The sequence below is a fragment of the Archocentrus centrarchus genome, chromosome 14 (assembly GCF_007364275.1).
Source record: "Archocentrus centrarchus isolate MPI-CPG fArcCen1 chromosome 14, fArcCen1, whole genome shotgun sequence".
Classification (NCBI taxonomy): domain Eukaryota; kingdom Metazoa; phylum Chordata; class Actinopteri; order Cichliformes; family Cichlidae; genus Archocentrus; species Archocentrus centrarchus.
In genome coordinates this window covers 13,737,369-13,763,345 of record NC_044359.1, presented here as the reverse complement: position 1 = coordinate 13,763,345, position 25,977 = coordinate 13,737,369, and the positions used below count along the sequence as shown (strand labels likewise).

Genomic DNA, 25,977 nt, shown 5'->3' with positions numbered 1-25,977 from the left:
TCATGCACCGCTGGAAGGCGGACAATCCCTCGCAGGATGAGGATTGCAATGAACGCCTTTAGTTCAGGGAGGGCCATGAACCAGTTTCCCTGCTGTGTCTGGCGTGCATGCTGGACAGTCCACTCCTGAATGGTCCGAAGCATTTCCAGAGTGATGAAACAGAGGAAACTCTGTAAGCGACTCGACACCTTTCTTCTGGCCAAAGCAGTTGGCTCTCCATCTGTGGCATAACAATCAATTGGGCTGTGATGCAGAGGCCTTCCGATCTGTTCCTCACGCCACACTGTGCCGTCTTTTGCCGTCTCTGTCAGCCACTCATGTGTCTCCATGCGACCTCTCTTTTCTGGAGGTGGCGAAGTTTCCTCATCTACAGGGTGACCATGTTTGAGATTTGATTAGTGAAATGTTGAAATAATGTGCAATCGCAAAGATATTCGTCTCTTCCTAAAACGCAACAAACGGCAAACGAAAATAGGAAATTTAGGAAATCTTACCAGAAGAATTTTCAGAGTCGGAATTTAGCACAAGGGTTATTTCATCTCCATCGGAGTCACAGGGGTTGACATGGTTGAGGATCATGTCCAAAGCTTGCTGTGTGCCGTAAACCTTTGGCATCTTTGCTTCTCAGTCAACAGAGTAGGTGAAATATGTGTTGTGACCTGGCTTTTTATACACCTGGCGACCCTGAGTCATCATTGGTCATCATTGGTAACCCATCCCCACCCCCACACCCATCCCACACACATTCCAATCTACTGGCCCCGTGTACATAACAAAAGGTGGCCTAATGAGATGTAAAACTGCCATTTGGCAGTGCTTGGTAGAAAAAGGAGTAGAGGGAAAATGCTGGTAGTTCTAGTATTAGACTCACAGGGTCTTTGCAGCCTCTGTACATAACCTACAGAAGTGTCCGACCTCATGTCCGCATTTCTGCTTGTGTAGCTGTGTGTGTTGTGTGTGTTAATTACCTTGTGGTCGTGTGCTGCGGTGCCAGCTGGGACTTTTTTTGGTCCTCGCTCTTTGTGCTCAGTTTTTTGGCTGCAAACATATTTGTCCCTGTTTTTTCACTTTCTTCATTTCCTCACGTCCATTCTGACAGCAGTCTCTCTCCAGGAATTTGCTGACATTTGTGAGTCCTTATGCTGATGCTTTGATTATTATTCCTGATTGTTATTCTCTCACTGATAAAGTAGACGGAAACGCACAAGAACTGAACAGGTTCATCACAGCCAGGGCTGGACTGGGACAAAAAATCGGCCCTGGCATTTTTGGCTTAGACTGGCCCGCAACTATGTCTTAGAAGCATTTGACGCTGTTTTATTCTTGTGTCTTATTCAGTGTATTCAGATTCAAACTACTGTGCAGCCTTTCAACACACCTTTAACCTAAATATCTAAAATGCTATGATGCAGCCTAAAATGGACACTTGCTGCTCAGCCAACACTTCTTGGCCTTGACCCTTTGCTATTTTATCAGATTAAGGTGCCATGGCTGCCAGATTTGGGGAAGTATGCAAATGTAAATATTGATATTAATCAATCGCCATTGCTCATCACACTGCTGCTGTCTTTGGGGCCCCCTTCATACCACTTCATTGTCCCCTGAACTTAATTGTTATTAATGCTGGAGGGTTAAAGTTGATTTAAAAAAAAAATTTTTTAGGAGATATTACAGTTTCAGCCTTTTCAATTCAATTACATTTTATTTATACAGTGCCAACTCACAACAAACAGACATCTCTAGGCACTTTATACTGTAAGGTAAAGACCCCACAATAATTACAGAGAAAACCCATCGTTCATCCTAATCTTAAAAATAGAGAGGGTGTCTGCCTCTTGAATCCAAGCTGGGAGCTGGTTCCACAGAAGAGGGGCCTGAAAGCTGAAGGCTCTGCCTCCCATTCTACTCTTAAGTATCCTAGGAACCACAAGAAAGCCAGCAGTCTGAGAGTGAAGTGCTCTGTTGGGGTGATACGGGACTATGAGCCAATGAAAAGAAGCCAGTATGGGAGAAATCTGCTCTCTCTTTCTAGTCCCTGTCAGTACTCTAGCTGCAGCATTTTGGATCAGCTGAAGGCTTTTCAGGGAGCTTTTAGGACAGCCTGATAATAATGAATTACAATAGTCCAGCCTAGAAGTAACAGATGCATGAATTAGCTTTTTAGCATCAGTCTGAGACAGAAATATTAGAGTGTAGCCTTCTCATTAAATTAGTGTTGTTACAAGTGTACAAATCTGGACAGTTAGAATAGTCTCTTCTTTCTTTTAGGAAATTGGCATTTGTAAAAAATTATAACAACCCAAAAAAGTTTCATGATAAATGTGGGCGAGCTTGGGGGGCCCTGGTGGTCAGGGGGCCCTATGCAGCCGCATATGTCGCTTATGCCTCTGGCCGGCTCTGCCTACAGCTGCTGTTGCTGCAGCATTACTGTTACAGAGGACGTGGAGGCTACAGCAGCAAACATGTCTGTGATCTTTACACATTTTGTAGCATCTACAGTGACGCTCTTCAGTTTCTTCGCACGTAACTTCTCCGCACCTCCTTTCTGCTGCTTCGGTTTCTCCATATTGCCTCTCCTTTAACACACGCGCTCAACACTGAAACTACTAGCGGGAGTAGTTTCAGTGTTCTGCACCACACAGAGAAAAGGTGGGGCCACTTTCATCCTATATCCTGATTGGTTCTGTCCACTGTCTATATTGAAGATGGGCCAATGGGCCGCCCCCTCTAAATTGTGGGCCGGTCTATTAGGAAAAACAAAAAGGGAAGAAAAAAAATCCAACGGCATCGGCCCCTGAGGACTGTCAGCCCACCGGGCAAATGCCCGGTACGCAGAGGTGGGAAGTACCGAAGTACAAATACTTCGTTACTGTACTTAAGTAGATTTTTCAGGTATCTGTACTTTACTTAAGTATCTGTTTTTCTGACTACTTTTTACTTTTACTCCCTACATTTTTACACAAGTATCTGTACTTTCTACTTCTTACATTTTCAAACAGACTCGTTACTTTTTAACACGTCAGAGAGAAGTTTGCATTTCCGGTCAGTGCGCCTTCAAACATAAAACGATCTGAGCCTAAATGGAGGAATAATAACACATAAGAGACAATCGTACTGGTGTATCCTCCATCATCGGGGCTGATCTCGTATAAAGGGATTAAATACGCAAACCCATATAATTAATGTATCATTTATAGCGCTATAATCGAGTCCGTAAGTTGCGCTGCGGCACATAAACAGCTTAGCTAGCGCTACTGAAGAGGAGCGAGCATGAAGGGAGTAATGTGTGGCAGGTAAATGCAACGTTTCTAAATGCTCAACAAATATCAGCAAACACACAAAGTGTGTGCAGTTTGTCACACAGTGTGTCTGCCAGCTAAAAGAAGAGCTGCTGTATTTCAGGGAGAGCAAAGAGAGAGAAGTTCACTCAGAGATGGAGAAAGAGGACAGGAGAGGAAGAAGAGAGGTTAGAGTTAAAGGTAAGGACTGGAAAATAAACTGAAGTATGCTGACTTTGTGTAATTCAAAGATTCTATGAAAATGCTGCAGTTTAGTGTGTAATAAATAGGTTAGTTTGTTGTACTGTATTTACAGTAAATCTCTGTGTTGGACTGGAGCACAGTGTTTGTGTTCATGGTCAGAGTTACAGGTTACATCAGTGCAGCAGAGATGAGTTTGAATCAAAGCTGCTGATGCTGAGATTCATTCACTGAATCCAACATTTCTACAGCCTGTATGCTGTCAGTGTAGGGGATGGAGATCAGCTCAGATAGCTGTGAAATACTGGGTTACATCTTTGTGAGTTCAGTTCATCCACACAGAGCAGTAAACCTCAGAGCAGCAGCAGCAGGTCAGCTGATCACAGCCTGCACACCAACATCATTTACTGCAGCTCACAATAGAAAGCTGTGATTCTTCTCCCCATGCAGAGCCACTACAGCTGATCTTAGGGTTCCTCCACCTTCTGAATCCCACTGTAACCCCTGAGTATCCTCATGTCTGTGTTTAGGTGGAGGCACAGTCCCTCTCTACTATGGAGGACACAGAGAATAGAGCTGTGTTTAAATTCCCTTTCACAGTTTGTGATTCAAGCTGAGTACATTCATTAGGATTAAAATTTAGATTGGAATAACATTTGTATTCTCATGTAATATTATTTTATGTTATTACAATAATATATAATGAGGTTCGGTTTGTTTTACACAAAAATAGCAGGTAGAAACATCCTCCAAAGAACTACTTTTACTTTCTTACTTTGAGTACATTTCAGAGCCTGTACTTTTTTACTTTTACTTAAGTAGAGAAGTTGAACCAGTACTTCAACTTTTACTAAAGTATTTTTTAACATAAGTACTTGTACTTCTACTTAAGTACAGAATGTCAGTACTTTTGCCACCTCTGCCGGTACGCCCGATTGCCAGTCCAGCCCTGATCACAGCGTTGCAGCAGCGTGGACTCTCGTGCACACGCACGCTCCCAGCGTAAACTCGGAGAGCGGAAAAAATGATCAAAACACAATAATTTCAGTTAGTTTTAGTTAGTTTTTTAAACTCACAATACAGTTTTAGTTAGTTATCGTTTTTTCCTTTTAATTGTAGTTTTTATTTATTTCAGTTAACAACAATGTTTTTTTAATTTCAGTTTTCGTTATTTCATTCGTTTTCGTTAACTGTAATAACCCTGTTGCAGAGTAACCTGCTAATATAAAATGAGACTGAGGGAGATACATGCATGTGTCACACACAGTATCCAATCAGCAGCTTCAGACTGAGCCATGACTGAGCAGTTACACTCAGAGGTTAGCACCTTTTCTGCCCTCTCTGTGGGATAAACGACATTACTACACGATGGTACATCATCCTGCCCCAGGGTTTACTCCAGTTTTGTGTCAACCTTGCAACAACTAGTTATGTCACCACAGTAAGGTAAGTTACCTTAACAGTACTGATACCATTAGCACAGTGGCGGATGCTGGTCTTTCAAGGAGGGGAAGCTCAATTTCGGCCTACATCATAAAATGTGTCGGTTTATTTATTCTACCCTCCGTTCCTTTTCAAGAAAATGATCTGTGACCCTGTCTACCAACAAGGCCTCTTTTCCAGGGACTTGACTAGTGTCTTCTCAATGGCCAGCAGAGGTAGGCTGCTTAAACGGCCTTGGCCCATGGTGTTGTGGGTGTAAGACTTGAGGAGAAGCTCCTCTCTACACCTGCAGATGTAGCTCCAATCGTTGCCACTAATGACAATAGTTTGTACACCTGAGGCATTGCACTGTCCAACTCCGGTCCACAACATTCAAACTGTCTGCCATTATGTGCAGCTTGCTACCTAGCTATCTTGCTAGCTGGGACTGGCGCGAGGCTAGTGTGAAGTGTGTCCGCCTGTGAGTGCTTTGTGACGGTGGAGGGGCTCAGCAGCACCCGCTGGACAGAAACTGCGATAGAAGTAAGAAAGAGTGACAGAAGTCAGTCTCCAAACACAAGCAGCTACAAAAAAACCACCAGAAATAGAAGCTCGATTTGTCGCTAGTCGTTTTTAACAAAGAAAATGACGCTAAGAGGCTTAGGAAAGTCTCCGGTTCAACTCACAACAGAATGAAAATTTAAAAATGCTCCCACGGATGTTTACACCAAAAGATCGCTGATTCGCTCATTTCGCTGTCAATCAACAAGGGATTCAGCCTCAGACAGATCATCCAATCATCACGCAGAAGCTGAGCGTCCGGGCCAGCCGAGGCCAGCCCACTGCCCCATAGACCCCCAGAGACGCTGAGCGTCCGATGGGCGGGACAAAGCCCAGCATTTATCCAATGACTCGTCTCGTTTCGCTGCACTCTTTGCTTTGCTATTGAACTCTGCGGACGCTCAGCGTCCACACTGTTTAAGGTGCCGTTTACACGAGACCGTTTTCATTTTGAAACGGTGTCGTTTTGATGCGTTTCGGCCTTGCGTTTACACGACAACGGTGTCGTTTTGATGCGTTTCGCCCTTCTGTTTACACGACAACAGAGTGAAAACGATGTGTTTCAGAAACGGGGTCCAGAGTGGAGCGTTTCAGAAACGCACCGGCTTGCGTTTTCGTGTAAACACTTGAAAGCGGGGTGATTTGAAAACGCTCGACTCGCACATGCGTACTATGGTTGAGACGGCCAGTTTTTCGCGCACGCGCAGACTGATAAACAGTACTCGCGGATTCACGAGTGCTTCTTATGCTTTTCCTGTGTTTTTACCGTTTTGTAATTCAGCGTTGTGTGCAGCAGCGATCCAACCTCATCATCTGTCCACACAAAACCTCTCACATTGGCCGTTTTGTAAGTAATGAACAATTTGCCGCACTACCTACTGTGTCACTCCACGCATGCGCGTCTTGCGTAAACAAACTGCAAAGAGAAAACCAACGCCAACTTGTGGCCTGGCATGGGAACTACATCGTTTTCATCGTTTCACATGTCCTCGTGTAAACGCGGATCGTTTCTGAAACGCCATCGTGTAAACGAAAGGCTGAAACGCATCAAAACGACACCGTTTCCAGTGAAAACGGCTTCGTGTAAACGGCACCTAAAGCACTGTGAAGCTGCGGGAATGAGTGAGAGGAAAGCCGTGTCGTTACCAGTGATAAGAAGCTGATTCTGAACAAAAGTTGAGCGCGTTGTAGCGCATATTTAGTCAATGACATGTACGCACAACAGTATATGTTTGATCACTTATTTTTTGACATTTTAGGGGAAGCTGAGCTTCCCTTGCAGTCTTAGAGCAATCGCCTCTGCATTAGCAGCAGTGAAGACCTGAGCCACCATTGTGGAGGTAAAGCCAGAGTTAACTTTAACCAGTATCAACTAAGGAAATGTTCAGCTGTAATTTTGGGGGAAGTTGTTTAAGACATTGAAATGTTGTGTTCCTCACTGCAAACTTAATCAAAATGAACTGTTTATTTAGGTGCATTTGCTGACATGTTGTAGATAAGGAGAAATTTAAGGCTAATTTTTACCGGAGTTATAATCAGGGTTAAAGTGGACCAGAGCATCTTCAGTTAGTGAGTAATCAATCTGAAAGGCAGTTTGATACTTAATACTGTACAGAGGTCAATTTTGTCTCTTTTGCTGACAGCATGGAGATATCAGCTCTGTAACTAGAGCTCTGCTAGCATTATAGAAGGTGAGCAGCATAAACAGAGTGTTTGTAATTGGCGGGTGATTTGAAATGTTTCAAACTGCTCAATAAACTGTGCAGTTTGGACCACAGTGTGTCTGTGAGCTAAAATGTAATAATTGTTATTCAAAGGTTGCATGGAAATACCACGCAGTTTAGTGCAGGCTAAATTAGTTAATTTGAAGTATTGTGGTGACATGTACGGTGATGCAGTGTGTTGGACTAGTGCAGAGCAGGCTGTGGTGTTAATGGCCAACGTTAGCAGGCATCAGTTTAAATTTAAGGACTGGACTGGTACTTAATGCCTGAGTGTTTGAGCTGATCTGTCTGCTTACACCTTGTTGAATTCAGTTATATCCAAAAAGAGCAATAAACCAAAGTGCAGCAGCAGATGTCAGCTGATCAGTGTGTAAAATTCTTCCCATGCTGCATCACTGCTACAACAGATATTAGGTTTACCCAATCTGCCAAACTCATGTTAACCCCAGGACATAGTGTAGGGGTGGCCAACTCCAGGCCTCGAGAGCCAGTGTCCTGCAGGTTTTAGATGTGTCCATGATCCAACACACCTGAATCAAATGGCTGAATTACCTCCTCAGTATGCACTCAAGTTCTCCAGAGTCCTATTTGATTCAGGTGTGTTGGATCAGGGACACATCTAAAACCTGCAGGACACTGGCTCTCGAGGCCTGGAGTTGGCCACCCCTGACATAGTGTATCTGCTTTTGTTAATGTTTGTCTCTAAGACAGCTGTTAACACTTTTAAATGGTTATAGTTAGAGATTTTTAAATGATTTTGTTTATTTTTATCATTTCTTTATTTATGCTTTCTGTCTTTTATTTTATTTGTATTTTTGTGGCATGCCTACTTCATTGAGCAGTGTCAGTAGACGGGAAACACAGCAGAGAGAGGGGATGATCTGCAGCAAAAGGCCCAAACTGGAATCAAACCTTGGCCAGCGTGACATGTGGTGCATGTACTACCAGGTGAGGCCCAACTGTTTATGGATTTGAGTGTGAAATGTATTAGAATGTAATTTGCTACATGTGCAGTGAGCAGAGTGACAGTGTTGATACCTCTCTGACTTAGGAGGATGTTGGTCCTGTCAGTCCTATTTTCTGACCTGCCAGTGGTTCAGATGGACTTAATCAACTATTTTGCTGTCCTACCAGTCTACCTGTCTGATCAGAAACCAGTCTTGTCAAGGATAAATAGAGGTAAGTGGTTGGACAGTTCAGTGTGTGTTGACTGAAAATTTGTTTAATTCATTTGTGTAAGAACTATAATATTATCATTCTTATTATTACTGCTTTATTTTATTTTGTTATTCTGGCTGCAGAGAGGATCCTGCAATTCCACAGCAAACACCTGATGACTAACCGGGGTACTCAAGCGGAACTGGTGACACTACAATTACATACTTTTCCCAAAGAATGTCTAAATGCAAAACCTATTTATATTTCAACAATGTCTTTGTTTGTAATGGGCTTTATATGTTATTTTCTCTGTAATTAACCACGGGCAGTTGGTTGTAAAATCTTAGCCACTGGTGTTCTATTTTTTTCTGGGTGAAGTTCTGGCAACAACAGCTGCCACTGTTTGAATGTAATGTTGATTTTTACAATTAAATACTGTTATGTATCACACAGTTGTATTCTGTTTTTCATCGACTGTAATTAGGTTTAAGGTATATCATTTGTATTTGGAATTATTTATCGTAAATGGTTTTAAATTGTCACCGTATTTTATACAGTAAAATATAGGCAACCATAGCGGCCAGTATTTTACCATGAACCCGGTTTACAGTATTTTGCCGTGGACCCGGTTTACGGTATTTTACTGTAAACCCGGTTTACGGTATTTTACCGTGGACCTGTTTACGGCATTGTACTGTGGACCTGTTTACAGTATTTTGCTCTGCTCCCTTTCACGGCTTTGTACCCTGGACCCGTTTAGGGTATTTTTCCTTGCACTTGTTTACAACAATGTACCCTGAACCTTTTTATGGTGTTTTACCGTGAACCCGTTTACGGTAAAATACTGGCAGCTGTGGTTGCCAGTACTTTTCCGTGAACCTGTTTACGGTAAAATACTGGCAGCTGTGGTTGCCAGTACTTTACCATGAATCTGTTTACAGTATTTACCGTAGAGCAGTTTACAGTTAAGTACTGGCAACCACAGCTGCCAGTATTTTACCGTAAATTCAACGGATTTTTTTTTACAGTGTAATATTTGCTTGAGGCACTTAAATCAGTTATATCTGAGCTGGGCCTTTGATGGAAAAAAAAAAGCTAAATAAACCACCAGATACATATTTTAGATAAACAAACTTCATGAAGACTTTAATATCTCTTTAAAACCCTTAACACAGATATCTAGTCCATCTTAATAAACCTCTTTTGGTTTTGGTCAAGACAGGTGATCTAAAGCTCTCACAGAGTTACTCTTGAAAACATGCTTAAGACAATATACATGTTTGGTTATTAATTAATGCACAGTCATCGGCTGCATCAGCTCTCTGTTTCCATGACCTAAGTTTGTAAATTTCTGCTTATCAAAAATATAACTGATGCTTGCACTATTGCCCAGGAAGAACAAATATTGTGAATCTTCCTTCCTTTTGGTGTATTTCAATTATTATTTTTTAAAGTTCTGTAACTTTGGCACTTTCCAAATTAGATCAAGGCTTTTAAAAGAAACAATGAGACCGAGTGCAAACGATACATTGACTGTATACATTGCATACATTGACATTTCCCCTGCTCAGTTCCGTCTTGAGATTCTGGTGAGAGATTGAAGGTGTAGTGAGCCTGAGTGATCCCACTCAACAGTACAGCAATAGGAGCTGGAACCACACGCCTCATCTCAGCTCAGCATCATCCACAGCTCAATAAGGCAGATTACGAAGGAGTGGTGGTTCCACAATATGTAAAAACTGATTTGACTGAAAAAGATTATGTGGTTTTCCTATTGTCTCTAAATCCCGCAAATCCAATAATTACTTGAATACAATACTACATATGCCTGTGTATCTTGTGTTCACTGACGTGTTCCTTCACGGTGATAAACACAATCATTGTAATTTATTCCTACAACCTCTAGACTGTCCTGATTAACACCCACTGCAGCACCTGAAACAATGTCCCCTGTGTAGAAGTGTCTGTAAACTCAATTGGTCTACTTTTGGTAGATTACATTACCTTATATCCAAAAAGACTCTCATTCACTATATACTCAAGAAGTTAGTTGTGATATGAATAAACGCTATCAAACTGAATTAATTCACTTTAAGGTAGAGCCCTCCATTATTAAGCACGTCCTGTGAGAATTTCCCCTTCATAGCAAGGAACTGTACTGCCACTGTGAGTGTACTGCTATCTGTCTATTGCCCTTTGTGTAGGTTTTATACATGCAATCTTGACTAATATGTAATAAATTACAGTAACTTGAAGTTTTAGGAAAACTGTTCAGCTCATTTATCAGCATTCATTGCAATGTATTCTATTTATGTGTGCATTATATTTATATATATATATATATATATATATATATATATATATATATATATATATATATATATATATATAAAAGCAAAGACTGGTGGCATTATTGTCTTGATAGACAGACATATGAAAATAGGCCAGATCACCTTTTTCGTAGTTTCCAGTTAAAGTAGGTGTAACCACAACCACACGGTGCCATTATGAATGACACACAGACCCACACAAACGCATGCACACATGCACACACATGCACACACAAAGTGAAATCAATACGTAACACTATATTGCAGCTGGTAATCAAATGTCAAAATTGATGGTAAAACTGCATGCGCGAGTCTTTGGTGCGGGTCTACCCTTGAACCCACAGGCCTCAGTGAAGTGAAAAGTGCTTTTTTTTTTTCTTCATATCTGACAAATGAAAAAAAAAAAAAACACCACCAGAATAGCATAACTGTGTTTTGAAACACCAGTTTATTAATGCTCATCTAATATTCACTTACACACATTCTATGTGTTGATTTAAAACTTGATTTCTTATTTGTAACATGAACTGCGGTGGTTTACATAATCCTGTTTAAAGTAAGCATTTTATATGAACATTTGTGTTTCATCACAACCGTTACACAGAGACGGGACAGTTCTTACACATACATTAAAAAAAAACATTGCATTTTCTCTTCAACAGCAGAAAGGTATGTAAAACCACAGCTGTTTCTATACATGCACGCACAAAAACCCCTGTCCAATTCGCTGGAAATGAGCTAAGATGAGCTGATTGTCAGCAAAGATTAAATTAAACATGCTGACTGCTTGATAAAATTAATATAACAAATGAACTCGTTTGGTAAAACAGGTGGTAGTTTGTGAAAAATTGTTTGTAGATTTGCTTATGCTGCATATGGACAAGGACACTAAATTTTGCACTGCAATTCTGATTTGTGCAACATTTTTATTTTTATCAGAAAGGATTACAGATAGTGCTCTGGGCTGTACAGAAGACTTCAGCTAAAGCAAGAAGCTCACTTTAGCAGCAAATATAGCAGAAGTTGTCAGGACTCGAGGAGGAAGAGGACACACAAGCGGTGGCTGATGAAAGCAAGGTGCAAGTTTATTTACAGTGATTGATAGAGGTGCAAAGACAAGGGGGTCCAGGAAGGCGAGGGGGGAGGCGGCTGAAGCGGGTCGAGAGGCTGAAGGAATTCCCAGGTGGTGAGGGGCCAGCTGTGGTACGGCGTGGAGCGGCGGGTTGACGAAAAGCCGGGGTTTCCGAAAGGACGAGCAGGAACTGACACGGGGATCTGAAAAAGGAGCGAACACGAAGAGCAGGTAAGTAATATACATCCACGAAAGCGAGAGTCACACCAGAGAGCCGGTACTAACTGAGAAGTAGTCAATGATCCAGCGAAGAGTGATGGTCTGCTGGCAGCTTAAAAAGACCCTGCCTGATGGCTTGATCCGTAGCAGGTGTGGTGATCTCCGCCCTAGGGAGGCGGAGACACCGGAACCTCCGCTGTGGCCCGCAGGACAAACACACATGTATACAGACACACACACACGCAGACCCTCCCCCTAGGTTATGACAGTACCCCCTCCTCAACGGGAGCCTCCTGGCGACCGAAACTTCTCGGGATGGCGCCGCCGGAACTCCCGCACCATGGCCGCATCCAGAATGTTAGCTCGGGACACCCAGGATCGCTCTTCGGGACCGTAGCCCTCCCAGTCCACCAAGAACTGATAACCCCGCCCCCGACGGCGGGCGTCCATAATGCGACGGACGGTGTAGATCCGCTGGCCATCGAGAAAACGGGCAGGAGGAGGTGAGGCAGCTGGAGGGCACAAAGGACTGGTGGCAACAGGCTTAAGTTGGGAGACATGGAAGACGTTATGGATGCGCATGGTACGAGGGAGTTTGAGGCGGACAGACACAGGGTTAACGATGGAGTCGATCTCGAAGGGCCCCAGGAAGGTGGGGGCCAGTTTCCTAGACTCGGCACGGACTGGAACATTTTTCGTGGAGAGCCATACCTTTTGGCCTGGTTGGTAGTCCGGCGCAGGGGTCCGATGGCGATCAGCGACGCGTTTGTTTTGCTCCTTCGTCCGAAGCAGAGCTGCGCGGGTGGACCTCCATAGCCGGCGACAGCGGCGAAGGTGATGCTGGACGGAGGGAATGGTGAGATCCTCCTCGATGGCAGGGAGGAGTGGCGGTTGGAAACCCAAGGAGGCCTCGAAGGGGGACACCCCTGTGGCGGAGGAGGAGAGAGAGTTATGTGCATACTCAACCCACGCCAAGTGGGAACTCCAGGTGGCCTGATTGGTGGACGCCACGCATCGTAATGCTGCCTCCAACTCCTGGTTGGCCCGTTCCGTCTGCCCATTTGTCTGGGGATGATAACCAGAGGAGAGGCTCACCTTGGCTCCGAGAGATGTACAGAACTCCTTCCAGACCTGAGATGTGAACTGGGGCCCCCGATCCGACACGATGTCTTCAGGAATCCCATGGAGCCGAAAAACGTGGGTGGTGAGAAGCCGGGCCGTCTCCAAGGCGGAGGGGAGCTTGGGTAGCGCAACGAAGTGGGTGGCCTTGGAAAACCGGTCGATAATGGTCAGGACCACGGTGTTTCCGTCAGAGGGAGGAAGTCCTGTGACGAAGTCCAGAGCTATGTGAGACCATGGTCGCTTAGGGGTGGGTAAGGGCCGGAGGAGACCTGATGGAGGTGACAGAGAAGGTTTATTTTGTGCACAAATGCTGCATGCTGCCACGTACTCACGGGTATCCTTAATCAATGTAGGCCACCAGAAATAACGCTGGAGGAAGGCCACAGTGCGATTGGCCCCGGGATGGCACGTGAATTTGGCTGCGTGTCCCCATTGCAGTACGCGGCTTCGCACTCGAGAGGGAACATAAAGGCGGTTGGGGGGTCCCGTCCCAGGATCTGGTTCAGTCCGTAGAGCTGCCTGAATGGCGGATTCGATCTCCCAGGTGATGGCTCCAATGACGCAAGAGGGAGGCAAGACAAACTCTGGCTGCGAGGAGGAGTCCGTGGAGCTGAACTGTCGGGACAGAGCGTCGGGCTTGACATTCCGTGACCCAGGTCTATAAGAGATAGTAAAGTTAAATCGGGTAAAAAACAAGGCCCACCTGGCCTGCCGGGGTTTCAAACGTCTGGCGGTTCGCAGATAGGCCAGGTTCTTGTGATCAGTCCAGACCAAGAAGGGATGCGTCGCGCCCTCCAGCCAGTGCCGCCATTCCTCCAAGGCTAGTTTGATGGCCAGCAGCTCCCGGTCCCCTACGTCGTAATTCCGTTCTGCCGGGGAGAGGCGGCGAGAGAAGAAGGCGCAGGGTCGGAGGCTACCCATGGACTGTTGGGACAACACTGCCCCTACCCCCACGTCGGACGCGTCCACCTCCACGACGAATGAGTTGGATAGGTCAGGTTGGATGAGGATGGGTGCGGAGGCAAACCGACCCTTCAGGAGCGCGAAAGCCTCTGCAGCGGCGGGGGTCCATCTGAAAGGAATCTTGGGAGAGGTGAGAGAGGTCAGAGCATGGGTGATGGAGCTGTAATCTTTAATGAAGCGGCGGTAGAAATTGGCGAAGCCCAGAAAACGCTGCAGCTGTTTCCGATCCGCTGGCTCGGGCCAATCCAGGACCGCTTGTACCTTAACTGGGTCCGCCTTGATCTGCCCTTTACCAATAATGTATCCCAAGAACGCCGTGGACTCCACATGAAACTCGCACTTCTCCCCCTTCACGAACAGACGATTCTCCAGTAACCGCTGCAACACCTGCCGCACATGTCCCTGATGCTCCTGTAATGAGGATGAGAAGATCAAAATATCATCGAGATAGACAAACACAAAATGATTGATGAAGTCCCGGAGTATGTCGTTTACGAGGGCCTGGAACACAGCTGGCGCGTTGGTTAGGCCGAAGGGCATGACAAGATACTCGAAGTGGCCGAGGTGAGTGTTGAAGGCAGTCTTCCACTCGTCTCCCTGCCGGATCCGGACGAGATGGTAAGCGTTCCGGAGATCCAGTTTGGTGAAGATGGCTGCCCCCTGCAGGAGCTCAAAGGCAGAGGTGAGAAGTGGCAAAGGATATTTGTTGCGCACAGTGATTTCGTTCAGACCGCGGTAGTCAATACAGGGCCGGAGGGTCTTGTCCTTCTTGGCCACGAAGAAAAACCCCGCGCCCATGGGAGAGGTGGAGGGTCGAATCAGACCGGACGCCCGAGCTTCGGTGATATATTTTTCCATGGCATCCCGTTCCTGCGGAGAGATGCTGTAGAGGCGGCTGGAGGGGTAGGGCGCCCCCGGGATGAGGTCGATGGCGCAGTCGTAAGGCCGGTGGGGAGGCAGGGAAACAGCCCGGTCCTTATTGAATACTTCAGCGAGGTCGTGATAGATCGAGGGGACGCCGGACAGGTCAGGTGGGGTCCCCTCCCCCAAATCGGTGGACCGAGGGAGAGAGGGAGTTGCGGATCTGAGGCAGCGCTGGTGGCACCGCTCACTCCAACCCGAGATGCTGCGATTCGCCCAGTTAATCTGTGGATTGTGCAGTTGCAACCAGGGAAAGCCGAGGACGATGGGCGTCTGTGCAGAGTCAAACAGGTAAAAGGAGAGCCGTTCAGAGTGATTACCCGACAGAGTCACAGAAAGCGGTTGGGTCTTGTGAGTGATTTCAGAAAGCTTGGCGCCGTCCAGAGCGGAGACCAGGAGAGGCGTGGGTAGCGCTGTGGATGGAACACCCCACTGCTGGGCGAGGGCACGGTCCATGAGATTTTTCTCAGCTCCGGAATCGAGGAGTGCCAAGACTGTGTGACTGCCTGATGGAAGATTTATCCTTGTCTGAAGCGTGAATCTGGGCAGGGAGGAGCATGCGTTAGCTTGACCCGCCAGTATCCCCACCATTACTGACGGGCGCGGTCTTTTGGGCAAACAGGGCATGACGCGATGTAGTGGCCCTTTTTGCCACAGTAGATGCACTCCCCCGCCTCCCATCTCCGTCGTCGCTCAGAGAGAGACAGCCGTGCGCGGCCGAGTTGCATGGGTTGCTCCTCCGCGCCGCAAGGGGGCGCCGTAGCCGAGCTGTCGTCCGCTAGGAGGCTCCTCCGGTCCGCGGAAACCGCCCGGCGAGGGGCATGCTGGGAGTTGTAGTTCCTCGGAGTCCGTCGTGCTCTCAGGCGGTCATCTACATGGATACACAATGAAATCACGGCCTCCAAGGACTGAGGCAAATCCCTAGTGGCAAGTTCATACTTGAGATCATCATTAATATTGTTCAGGAATACTCCCCTGAGCGCCTTTTCCTCCCAGCCGGCCTCCTCCGCGAGGATCCGGAAATCCACGGAGAAATCCGCCATGCTCTGTTGTCCCTGCTGCAGGCTGAGCAACTTCTGGGATGCGGATTCAGGGCTGGTGCCTTTATCAAACACCTCCTTAAATCGAGACAAGAACGCAGGGAAAGACAGATCGGGGTTTCCCCGTAACACAGCGTGCCCCCACTCTAATGCTCTACCGCGGAACAGATTGACCATAAAACCAATCTTTGCACAATCAGAAGCGTAGGCATTTCTCTGTTGCCGGAAAACGAGGGAACATTGGGTGAGGAAACCTCCACATTTCCCTAACTCACCGCGGAACACCTCCGGGATGGGCAGGGCTTTCTCCAACGCCACGGCGGGCTCGGTCGCGGAAGCCAAACCAGCCGGCGGATCTGTCGGCGGAGGGGATAAATCCTGGTGACGGGGCGTAGCGGATGACATGGTGGATTCCAACATACCTCGGAGATCGGCGAGCTGTTGGGTGGCTGCGCCCAGCTGACTGGAAACCAGACGGAGCATATGGTCGTGACGCTGGAGGGTTTCCTCTTGAATAGCCAGGGCCCGATGAACCGGATCAGCGTCCGCGGTGTCCGGTTTTGGCTGGATCATTCTGTCAGGACTCGAGGAGGAAGAGGACACACAAGCGGTGGCTGATGAAAGCAAGGTGCAAGTTTATTTACAGTGATTGATAGAGGTGCAAAGACAAGGGGGTCCAGGAAGGCGAGGGGGGAGGCGGCTGAAGCGGGTCGAGAGGCTGAAGGAATTCCCAGGTGGTGAGGGGCCAGCTGTGGTACGGCGTGGAGCGGCGGGTTGACGAAAAGCCGGGGTTTCCGAAAGGACGAGCAGGAACTGACACGGGGATCTGAAAAAGGAGCGAACACGAAGAGCAGGTAAGTAATATACATCCACGAAAGCGAGAGTCACACCAGAGAGCCGGTACTAACTGAGAAGTAGTCAATGATCCAGCGAAGAGTGATGGTCTGCTGGCAGCTTAAAAAGACCCTGCCTGATGGCTTGATCCGTAGCAGGTGTGGTGATCTCCGCCCTAGGGAGGCGGAGACACCGGAACCTCCGCTGTGGCCCGCAGGACAAACACACATGTATACAGACACACACACACGCAGACCCTCCCCCTAGGTTATGACAGAAGTGCAGCAGTAATGTAAGACCAGCTCCCTTAAAACAGAAATATCTTTAAATATTCAGTAAAGATTATGTAAACTTTTGTCTGTGTGTTGTAACATATTTATTTGACAGACCATTAAAGGTGCTGCATGTCAGCATACATTTTTTCAGTCTATATTTTTGAAAGCAGTTTCCTCTGACAGGAAACCACCAAAACTCTGAAAGCGATACCAGATATCACAACACCTCCTGTTATGGACACGTAATATTTCAGCTGCTCTTGTTAAAAGAGTATGGATTCTTTACTATAAACAACTGACAGACTTGTCCAAATGAGGAGAGTCAGAGAAAATTGATCATATCTGTGAGAGCTTGAAAACATGAGAATTTTCTTTGGTTTTCTTCAGTCACATTTTGGTTTACAACATCAACTGTCTTTGACTTGAAGCTATTACGTTTACAACACATCCATCAGATAATGCCTGTAACATATGGGACACCCATAGAAACCTAAAACATGTTAACACAGACTTGGACTCATCTTTACCTCGTCTTGTCTGAGGCAGCTAATAAAAAAGAAAAACATTTCAAACTGTGAATGCGTTATTATATCAGTCATGTTGTTATTGATATCAGTCATATAGTCATACTTGAGACAGTGACACATTGACAGGAAAGAACACCGCCCCCCCCCCCTCCCCCTTACATAAACACACACACACACACACACACACACACACACACACACACACACACACACACACACCAAGAAGCACAGTATTTCCATGAAGAAGCAGGTTTAACATCCTGTTTCAGTGCGCCATGATGCTGAGAAGATCACTTGTACTTCTTTCTCTCATTGGACATGTTTTTGCCAAAAAACCTCCTGGTAAGAGCATTTAAAGATGATCTATTAAAAACGTTTTTAATTATTATTATTATAGGAAATTTACAGTATTGGTAGGAACAGTTTTTTTTACCTGTGTAGAAGTGTCTGAAAAGTCAGTTGGTCTACTTTTGGTAAATCATATTACTTTATATCCCAAAAGACTCTTATTCACTATATATTTAAGAAGATAGCTGTGCCTTGAGATATGAATAACTGCTATCAAATTGAATTAAATTCAGTTTAAGGCAGAGCCTTCGTTTATTAAGCATGTTCTGTGAGAATTCCCCTTCTTAGCATGTGACTGCACTGCCATTTCCTTATGTGAGTGTACTGCTGTCTGTCTTTTGCCCCTTGTGTAGGTTTTATATGTCAAACCACCATTTTGGGTTTTATTTTCTATTGATCTCAACTCTCCCGTGTTTTCGACAGATGTGGATTGCTTGGTGGTGAATCTGAATTATGTTTCCTGTACATGGAATAAGACCGGGACTCCGGAGGTCAACTACACCTTCTACAGCAAGTGCGTAGTTGTTAATAACAGCACTAACAAACCTTTGTAATGTGTTCTGAAATTAATCCGATTGGAAATAAATGTTGCACTCGAGTGAAGGATGTCATAAAAATCTTTCTATTTTACTCACATTCTTAATGATCCAGTAAATTTTCTGACTTTTTTGAACTAGAACCCCAGTTCCATTGCGAGGCTGTGTAATACGTAAATAAAAACAGAATGCAATGATTTGGAAATCCCATAAGTCCATATTTCATCCACAATATCAAATGTTTAAACTGACAAAATGTACCATTTTAAGAAAAATGTTAGCTAACTTTGAATTTGATGGCAGAAATCACAACTCAAAAATATTTGGAATAGGGGCAACAAAAAGCTGGAAAAGTAGGAACGAGGAGAAGCGGAAAACTGTTCCGTAGTCAGTGAAATCAAAATTTGAAATTATTTTTGACAAACATGGACCCGCATCCTCTGGACTAATGAGGCGAGGGACCATCCGGCTTGCTATCAGTGCTAAGTTTGAAAGCCTGCATCTCTGATGGTGTGGAGGTGCATTAGTGCCTACGGAATTGGCAGGTTACACATCTGTAAGGACACCATCAATGCTGAAAGGTACACACAGGTTTTAGAGCAACATATGCTCCCATCCAGATAATGTCGTTTTCAGGGAAGGCCTTGCATTTTAGCAAGACAATGTTAAACTTCATACTGCATCTATTACAACAGCTTCACAGTTGAGGAGTCCAGGTGTTTAACTCACCTGCCTACACTCCAGACCTTTCACCAGCTGAAAACATCTGGTGCATCTTGAAATGAAAAACATGATAAAGAATCAACTAGGATCAACTAGAATCCTATGGGACAACATTCCTCTTTTACTAGTCCAGCAACCATTGTTAAAAGAAGCAGGGATGATAAACAGTGATAAAATGGCCCTGTCCAAACTTTTTTGAGACACGTCACTGCCATCCAATTTCAAAATGAACTTTTTTTTTTCATGTTTTCTATGTTCTGTTGTGAATAAAATACAAGTTTATAAGAGCTGCAAACCATTGCATTCTGTATTTATTTACAGTTTACATTTTACACAGCATCCCAGCTTTTCTTGGAGCTGGGTTTGTAACATGCCCTCAATCTTCGGAATGTTACAAAAATGTATTTAAGTGTAGATGGTAGATGACCACAGAAACACAGGCAATCACAACCCAAATATATTTTTTCAGGATTTTGCATCATAAACATATTGATCATGATATGTTTATGATCAATGATATGTTTATGATGCAAACATATCATTGATCATGATAGCAATAAAGTCATTTTTGCATTTGCACCTGGACAAAAACTTTACTTTTTGTTCACTTACTGGACACACACACAACAAAGAAAATGCAAAGACTGGTATAGTTTCTTACTGCTTTCCATATAGCTGATTGTTGGTTCATTTTATGTTACCACCAAGTAAACAGCATTGAACTTGAGATTATCTTTTATTTCAGTGAATCGTGATCATATTGATAATACATATATGGCTGCTTTGTTTGAATGGATATTTTGTTATTTCTCGACAGCTTCGCCAGTGAACAACAAAAAATCTGTAACGACTATTTGTTGAAGAACAATGTGAAGATTGGATGTAACCGACCGATTGGAGACAGATTCAAGAGATTTTTCACTCAACTGGTCCATGGCAAGGATGTATTTAATCACCAGCATTATCTTAAACAGCAAGGTAGGCATATACCCTGGCATGGAACATAATTGTGGGTTTAAAATAATAAATCAATTAATGAAGGTAAAATGATCACAACAGGGATATTTTTTTACACTTACACTGTAACTTAAGTCTAAAATCTTCTCCAAGAAAGGAAAATCCCTGTTAGTGTTCTGACACATGTTGTCTCACGTCTGTATCGTCTCCAGTCAAGTTAAATCCACCGAACAACCTGACTGTCCTGAATGGATCGGATTCTAACCTGTGGTTTTACTGGAACCGCACTTCTCCTACTCCCTTACACTGTGTCGAGAGTGAGGTCCGCTTCAAGACAAACAACAATAACTGGGAGGTAGGCAATTTAAGCAACAACAACGATGACAACAAAGTTTCTTTCATTGTTTTTAGTTTATTGCCTTTTTTGTCTCTTCTTGTTCTTTTTCATTTCTATGTTTTCTCAATTCCATCTTCTTTTCCAGCATTCCAAAATTAGCCCCGGGACACGGAAATACTGCATCAACTTGCCCTCGAGCAGTTCCCGATATGAGCTGCAAGTGCGGAACAGGATAGACAACAGCTGTGGAGAGTCTCTATTCTGGAGTGACTGGAGTGAGCCTGTGGTCTGGGGATCCAACAACACCACATGTAAACCCACTTTGTATCATGAAGAAAAGATGTCTAATTAATCATTTAAAGTTTTGCACATAATTTGAAAATTATCACTGTTTAACTCAAACATACTTGATTCAAATTCAAAGGTGGCTCTAATCATGCTGCCACACTGCACAAAATATTCAAAGTGAACATTTATTCAAATAGCATCCCTCTTTTTTTTTCTTCCTCCCAGACTCGAATGATTCAATGTCTGTGTGGACACCAGTGCTGTATGTGGTCGGTGCCATCAGCCTCATCCTACTGGTCATGCTGTTACTGCACCATGAAAGGTGGGTTCTTCCGCTCTCTGATCAACTCATAAATCCAACAGGTGTGCCATGAGGCAAGTTCAGGCATGCCGTGTGATTTTTGTGTCAGCCACAGATAATAACTGCAATGTGCAACAGCACAACAGTCTCTCTATGTAGGAAACAAATGCAAAAAAAAAAAAAGTGTAAAAATGATCAGTCGACAGTATTAAAAGCCAGCTCCCCTCTGGAGAGGTTTGATGGCACCAGATTTGACACACAGCCGAGGAAACACACAGGCCTGTTGAAGGCAGAAGGCCACAGCACACAGGTTAAAAAAAAAAAAAAAAAAAGAGCCATGAAAATCAGCCCTAAAAACAATGACGAGCACTTGAAATTATTGCTGAAGGTCAGATGGTGACATTTAACAGTTTTTTTTAATCTGAGCAATGGTTGTTTCATTAGTGTTTCTGTTAACATTTCCAACAAATTTACAAACATGGCTCTTTTTTTAAATTATTGCTACTGTCAGGGATTTGGCATCGTTACACTTACATCTGCTCAGATTTGTGTTTTTTTTCAGTATAGACATCAAACTATCAAACATCATTCATCTTAAAGTTGTCCTGACAGAACCATATTTAGCCATCCATCCATCCTGAAACACATTTCATTTGTACTTAAAAGGTTGTGCGTGCACGTGTCACACCCAGGGTTACTGGGATCAGGTGTATGTTGTAACTCTGTGACTGCTTTTTTAATGAAACTGACAACAAACTATACCTAAAACAATAAATGCAACTGTCACTAACTTTCATAATATAGACACTGAGAAACAAGGTCTAGCTTTTAAAATATCATTATCTTCAAAACTAAACACCAGTCATTTGATCTATAAAAGGCTGAGAAAACGTAGTCTTCAAATAATTAGAAAAAGAAAAACTTTACCGCATGATCACCTTGAATTCTCTTTAATGATAGGTGGACAGCGTGACTGCATATATTACTGATCAAAAGGTATACAAAATGATTTTTATGTGTTATGTGTGTTGCAAACAGGATATCAGTATTTTAATTCTAAATATCACCATTATCGTCCATCTATGGGGTAACTGGACCTGGAACATACTGGTGCCTTTATATTTGAGTACTAAACTGTTCCACCATTAGCGTTGATGTCAAGAGTGATTGTTTCCATTCGCCAACCACACTCAATTATTGTACTGAAACAAACAAAGTCTAATGCAGTTGTGGCTGTTTTTATAATATGCAAGTTAAAGATGGCCTTACTTCCCATGCAGGATCAGAATCATCCTCGTCCCTGTGGTTCCCAAGCCATCTCCGGTCCTGCATGACATCGAGGTTAGTAGCATTCAGAGCTCTGTCTTCTCCCCGAAATTCCCAGGCTCACCAGAATTGTATGTAGAAATGAAAAGAAACTAGTTAAATTACTGATGTTACTGCAGACATTAAATGGCAAATGAGCATCAACAGTGCCACTTAATGGCTAAAAATAAAAATATGCTGGTGTTCAAATTATTTTAGGTGAAGCAATTACCAAATATGTTACAGCTTGGTGCATTTATCTCGGTAATCAATGTGGCAACAACACAAGAGTTTTTTTCTCCTCTTTTTTAAGGACTGGTTTCAGTTCTCCAAAAGCCTGAAGGAGAATTTTAAAGCCAACTACAATGAGCGTGCCTGCCCTGTGCGTGAGTACAACTACGTCTCCCAGTCTGATGTGATGAGCTCCGACGGCTCCACCTGCTCTGTCACCACGGACCAAACCGACTGCTCCGTCGAGCACGATCCAGAAGATCCGTGTGTCCCCTTTTCCTCTACCAACTGCCCAGTGTCATCTGAGGAGGTGCAGAAGGTTTCTGTTTAAGAGTCGAGATTGGGTGTCACAAAAATGAATCAATCAATTTACTGACACACCTCCGGCTCGACTGCAAGGATCAGAATACAGATAAATTAATATGAATAAATGATTGCTGTGACCAATTTACACCTGTTAAATTTAAACTAGGCCTGTTAAATAAGTAAAACCAAAAAATCAGATTAAGATTTTATAAGTAATTTATGACTTGTTTGAATATTTTTTTTTTAAAGCAGAAGTTATTCTTCAAGTTATTGAAGTGTTTATTAGGAGGGACACATTTCACACATCTGGCCTTCATCGCTGTCAGTTCTATAACAGCTTAAAGCTTTGATATAATATTGTGGCCAGTAAGATGAGCTGAAAGCATCTAAATTTTAATCTATTGTACATTAGGGTTTAAATCCCAACTTTACTCAGTTGAAAACAGGGGATTTAATGTAAGCAGAGCAGCTATGATCTTGAGGAAAGCCCTCATTAAAAATATGCAAAGGACTTTGTGCTTCAGGAAAGCTTATGGTAACTTTTTATTCTACTCTGAAAACTGAGCTTGGAAATATTATATTATTATTTTCAACGTTTTGAAAAAAGTGTAGAAACATATAAACTTCCCTAAATTGCAGATTGTTCAAATATACAAATTATGATATGACTGGTTAAACACAAACAAATGTCTGTGGTGGGCTGTGGTATACTCTCCCAGTATCACACCTTGTCTTTAGCTAACAATAAAACCATCATTTTGTTGATTTAAATATATTTTTCATTTTATCAACATTTGTAACTCTTGTGCTCTTTGTAAGCATTTTAATAATGCAGAAAACATTCCTGAAAACAATCATTTTGCAATAACAAAGCCAGGAGTGCAAAACTTTTTAGGTGCATGATGCACATATGATACTTTATGGCCACATATGATACTGTGTGTTTGACCACATTAGACCATATTGTGTACTTCACTATTGTGTAATTTCATTTCATTTCATTCCCCCTTATATTTGCCTTGGTATCTATTTTAAAATATTTTATTATTTTACTCTTTTCATTTCGCTGGATGTCTTAATAACTTACCTGTACTTTTAGTTTTGGTGTCACAAGTATTTGTCATTAAACGTCACATTATATTGTCTTTCCCCACTTCTGTTTTTGAAAAATAAATAAATGCTTTTTCACCAAAACTTAAGTCTCGAGACTTCTATTTAGCTGGTCTAAAACTAATTCTCCACAGGTCATCTGAAAATTAGCTTACAACCTGACAGAATGTCAAATTCAGGAGTGGCCAATATTTACCACTTGAATTCCCCAGGACCTGACTGATGCTTACAAGGTGTAAACCTACGTAATTACGGGTGGGCCAGTTAATCAAAATATCGGTAGTATCGATACCAGAATTGGTACTGATATCGGATTGATACTTGTGTGATAGCATTGATGGTTTCGATTCTTTCTCTCCTTCAAGTTCAGTACATTTCTCCAGCTTCATCAAAAAGTAGACGTGTCTGTGCAAATACCGCTCCTCTCATGCACACTTTGCTCATCTTCCTCCTTCCCTGCCCTGCTGGACTTTGTTGCAGTACATTCTGCAAGAAAGTACAGTGATACTTCATTGCAGGATGTTTAAATAGCAGTACTGTTTAAACGGGTAGTCTCGGTGAGATTGAGATATCTTTTGAAGAAAGACCTGTTCACAAAACAAACAAAACCACTTTTGAATGCTCCCTTATTCACAAGGAGTTGCAACAGTAGAAGTAAGCAGGCAATCTTTGCAGTAGAGCCTTGTAAAATAAGCATTATCCATATAAGATGCTGTGGTGAGTGAGAATATGATAAACATTATGATAAATCATAATGTACTGTCTGAAATACCCAGTAACACAAGTTTTGTTTAGAAAACAATCAAAACTGCTCCTAAGTTACTGAACGTATTAAAGGACAAATGAGCGTTTACAGGCATGTCAGTAGTTATGTAAGACTGTACTTGGACACAGCAGTTCTTTGATGTGAATGCTTAAGTCGTGACGTTCATTTCAATAATTGCTGATTTATCTCATTGATTGGACCATGGTGGAAATGAACAAAAGGAGCACCAAACATTAGTTTACGTCTTCTGGGAACCTTGAATGCCTGTAGATGTCCTGGCAATCAGTGTAACAGCTTTAAAGGTCTCTGGATCAAGAAGTGGACCAATAGACTGACAATAGTGCCACTTATTGGCTAAAAATATAAATACATTGGTATTCAAATTATTTAAGGTATAGGGCTTTGAGGAAGCAAATACCCAATAAAGTCCAGTTTAGAGCCTATCCCAGCTGCCAGGGTACACTGAGAGACAGACACAAGTGAGTATTTCCCCCTTTGTTAAGGGTTGTTTGAGTTCTCCAAATGCCTGAAAGAGAGTTCTAAAGCAAACTACAGTGAGTGCACCTGCCCTGTATATAAGTCCAACTATGTCTCCCAGTTTGATCTGGTGAGGGTTTGCAATCTAAAACTGAACTTCACTCACTTCAAAACAGTGAATTTAACTTAAGCAGCTATGAGCTTGACGAAAAGCATCATTAAAAATATGCAAAGGAGGACTTTGTGCTTTAGGACAGCCTACAGTAACTTTTTATTCTACTCTGAAAACTAGGCTTGAAAATTTTATATTTCATTGATAAATGAGTACATTTATAACTCTTTGCTAAATATGCAGAAACATATCTACGTGCATAAGCCACAAAACGATCATCCAATTTTTTTTAATAGTAGAACAGGACTATCAGTGTTTGAGATGTGGCACTGGAAATGTTTTTACACTCATGTCTATTTCACAAACCATTCAATACCTGACTAAACATTATTCTCAAGTGAATGATTCTGGAAAACATAGCTTGCTCAGGATTTTTCCTAATATGTAAACTGTTATGGTTAGTAACTTCTAGTAAAAACATGTCAAATGTTCTGTACCCTGGCCTCTCACACTGTGAACCTGTACTGATGTAA

General features: G+C 43.3%; 1 protein-coding gene and 1 long non-coding RNA gene across 3 annotated transcripts; both read left to right on the top strand.

Moving 5' to 3' along the window:
- The first annotated feature begins 4,631 nt into the window (after positions 1-4,631).
- On the top strand, positions 4,632-8,794 carry LOC115792573 (uncharacterized). Of its 2 annotated transcripts, none has more exons than XR_004021046.1 (4): positions 4,632-4,925; positions 8,029-8,134; positions 8,238-8,365; positions 8,488-8,794. It is a non-coding gene; the product is annotated as an uncharacterized LOC115792573 (long non-coding RNA). The 2 variants fall into 2 exon arrangements; XR_004021047.1 differs by lacking the exon at positions 4,632-4,925 and adding an exon at positions 6,668-6,802.
- Positions 8,795-17,849: 9,055 nt separating this feature from the next.
- Positions 17,850-24,164, top strand: LOC115792034 (cytokine receptor common subunit gamma-like). Its single transcript, XM_030746388.1, has 8 exons — positions 17,850-17,989; positions 18,419-18,509; positions 20,072-20,232; positions 20,424-20,566; positions 20,694-20,859; positions 21,062-21,158; positions 22,418-22,478; positions 22,756-24,164. Exons 1-8 carry the CDS (start codon positions 17,923-17,925, stop codon positions 23,002-23,004), a joined length of 1,035 nt encoding a protein of 344 aa, XP_030602248.1. The 5' UTR covers positions 17,850-17,922; the 3' UTR covers positions 23,005-24,164.
- Positions 24,165-25,977: the final 1,813 nt, after the last annotated feature.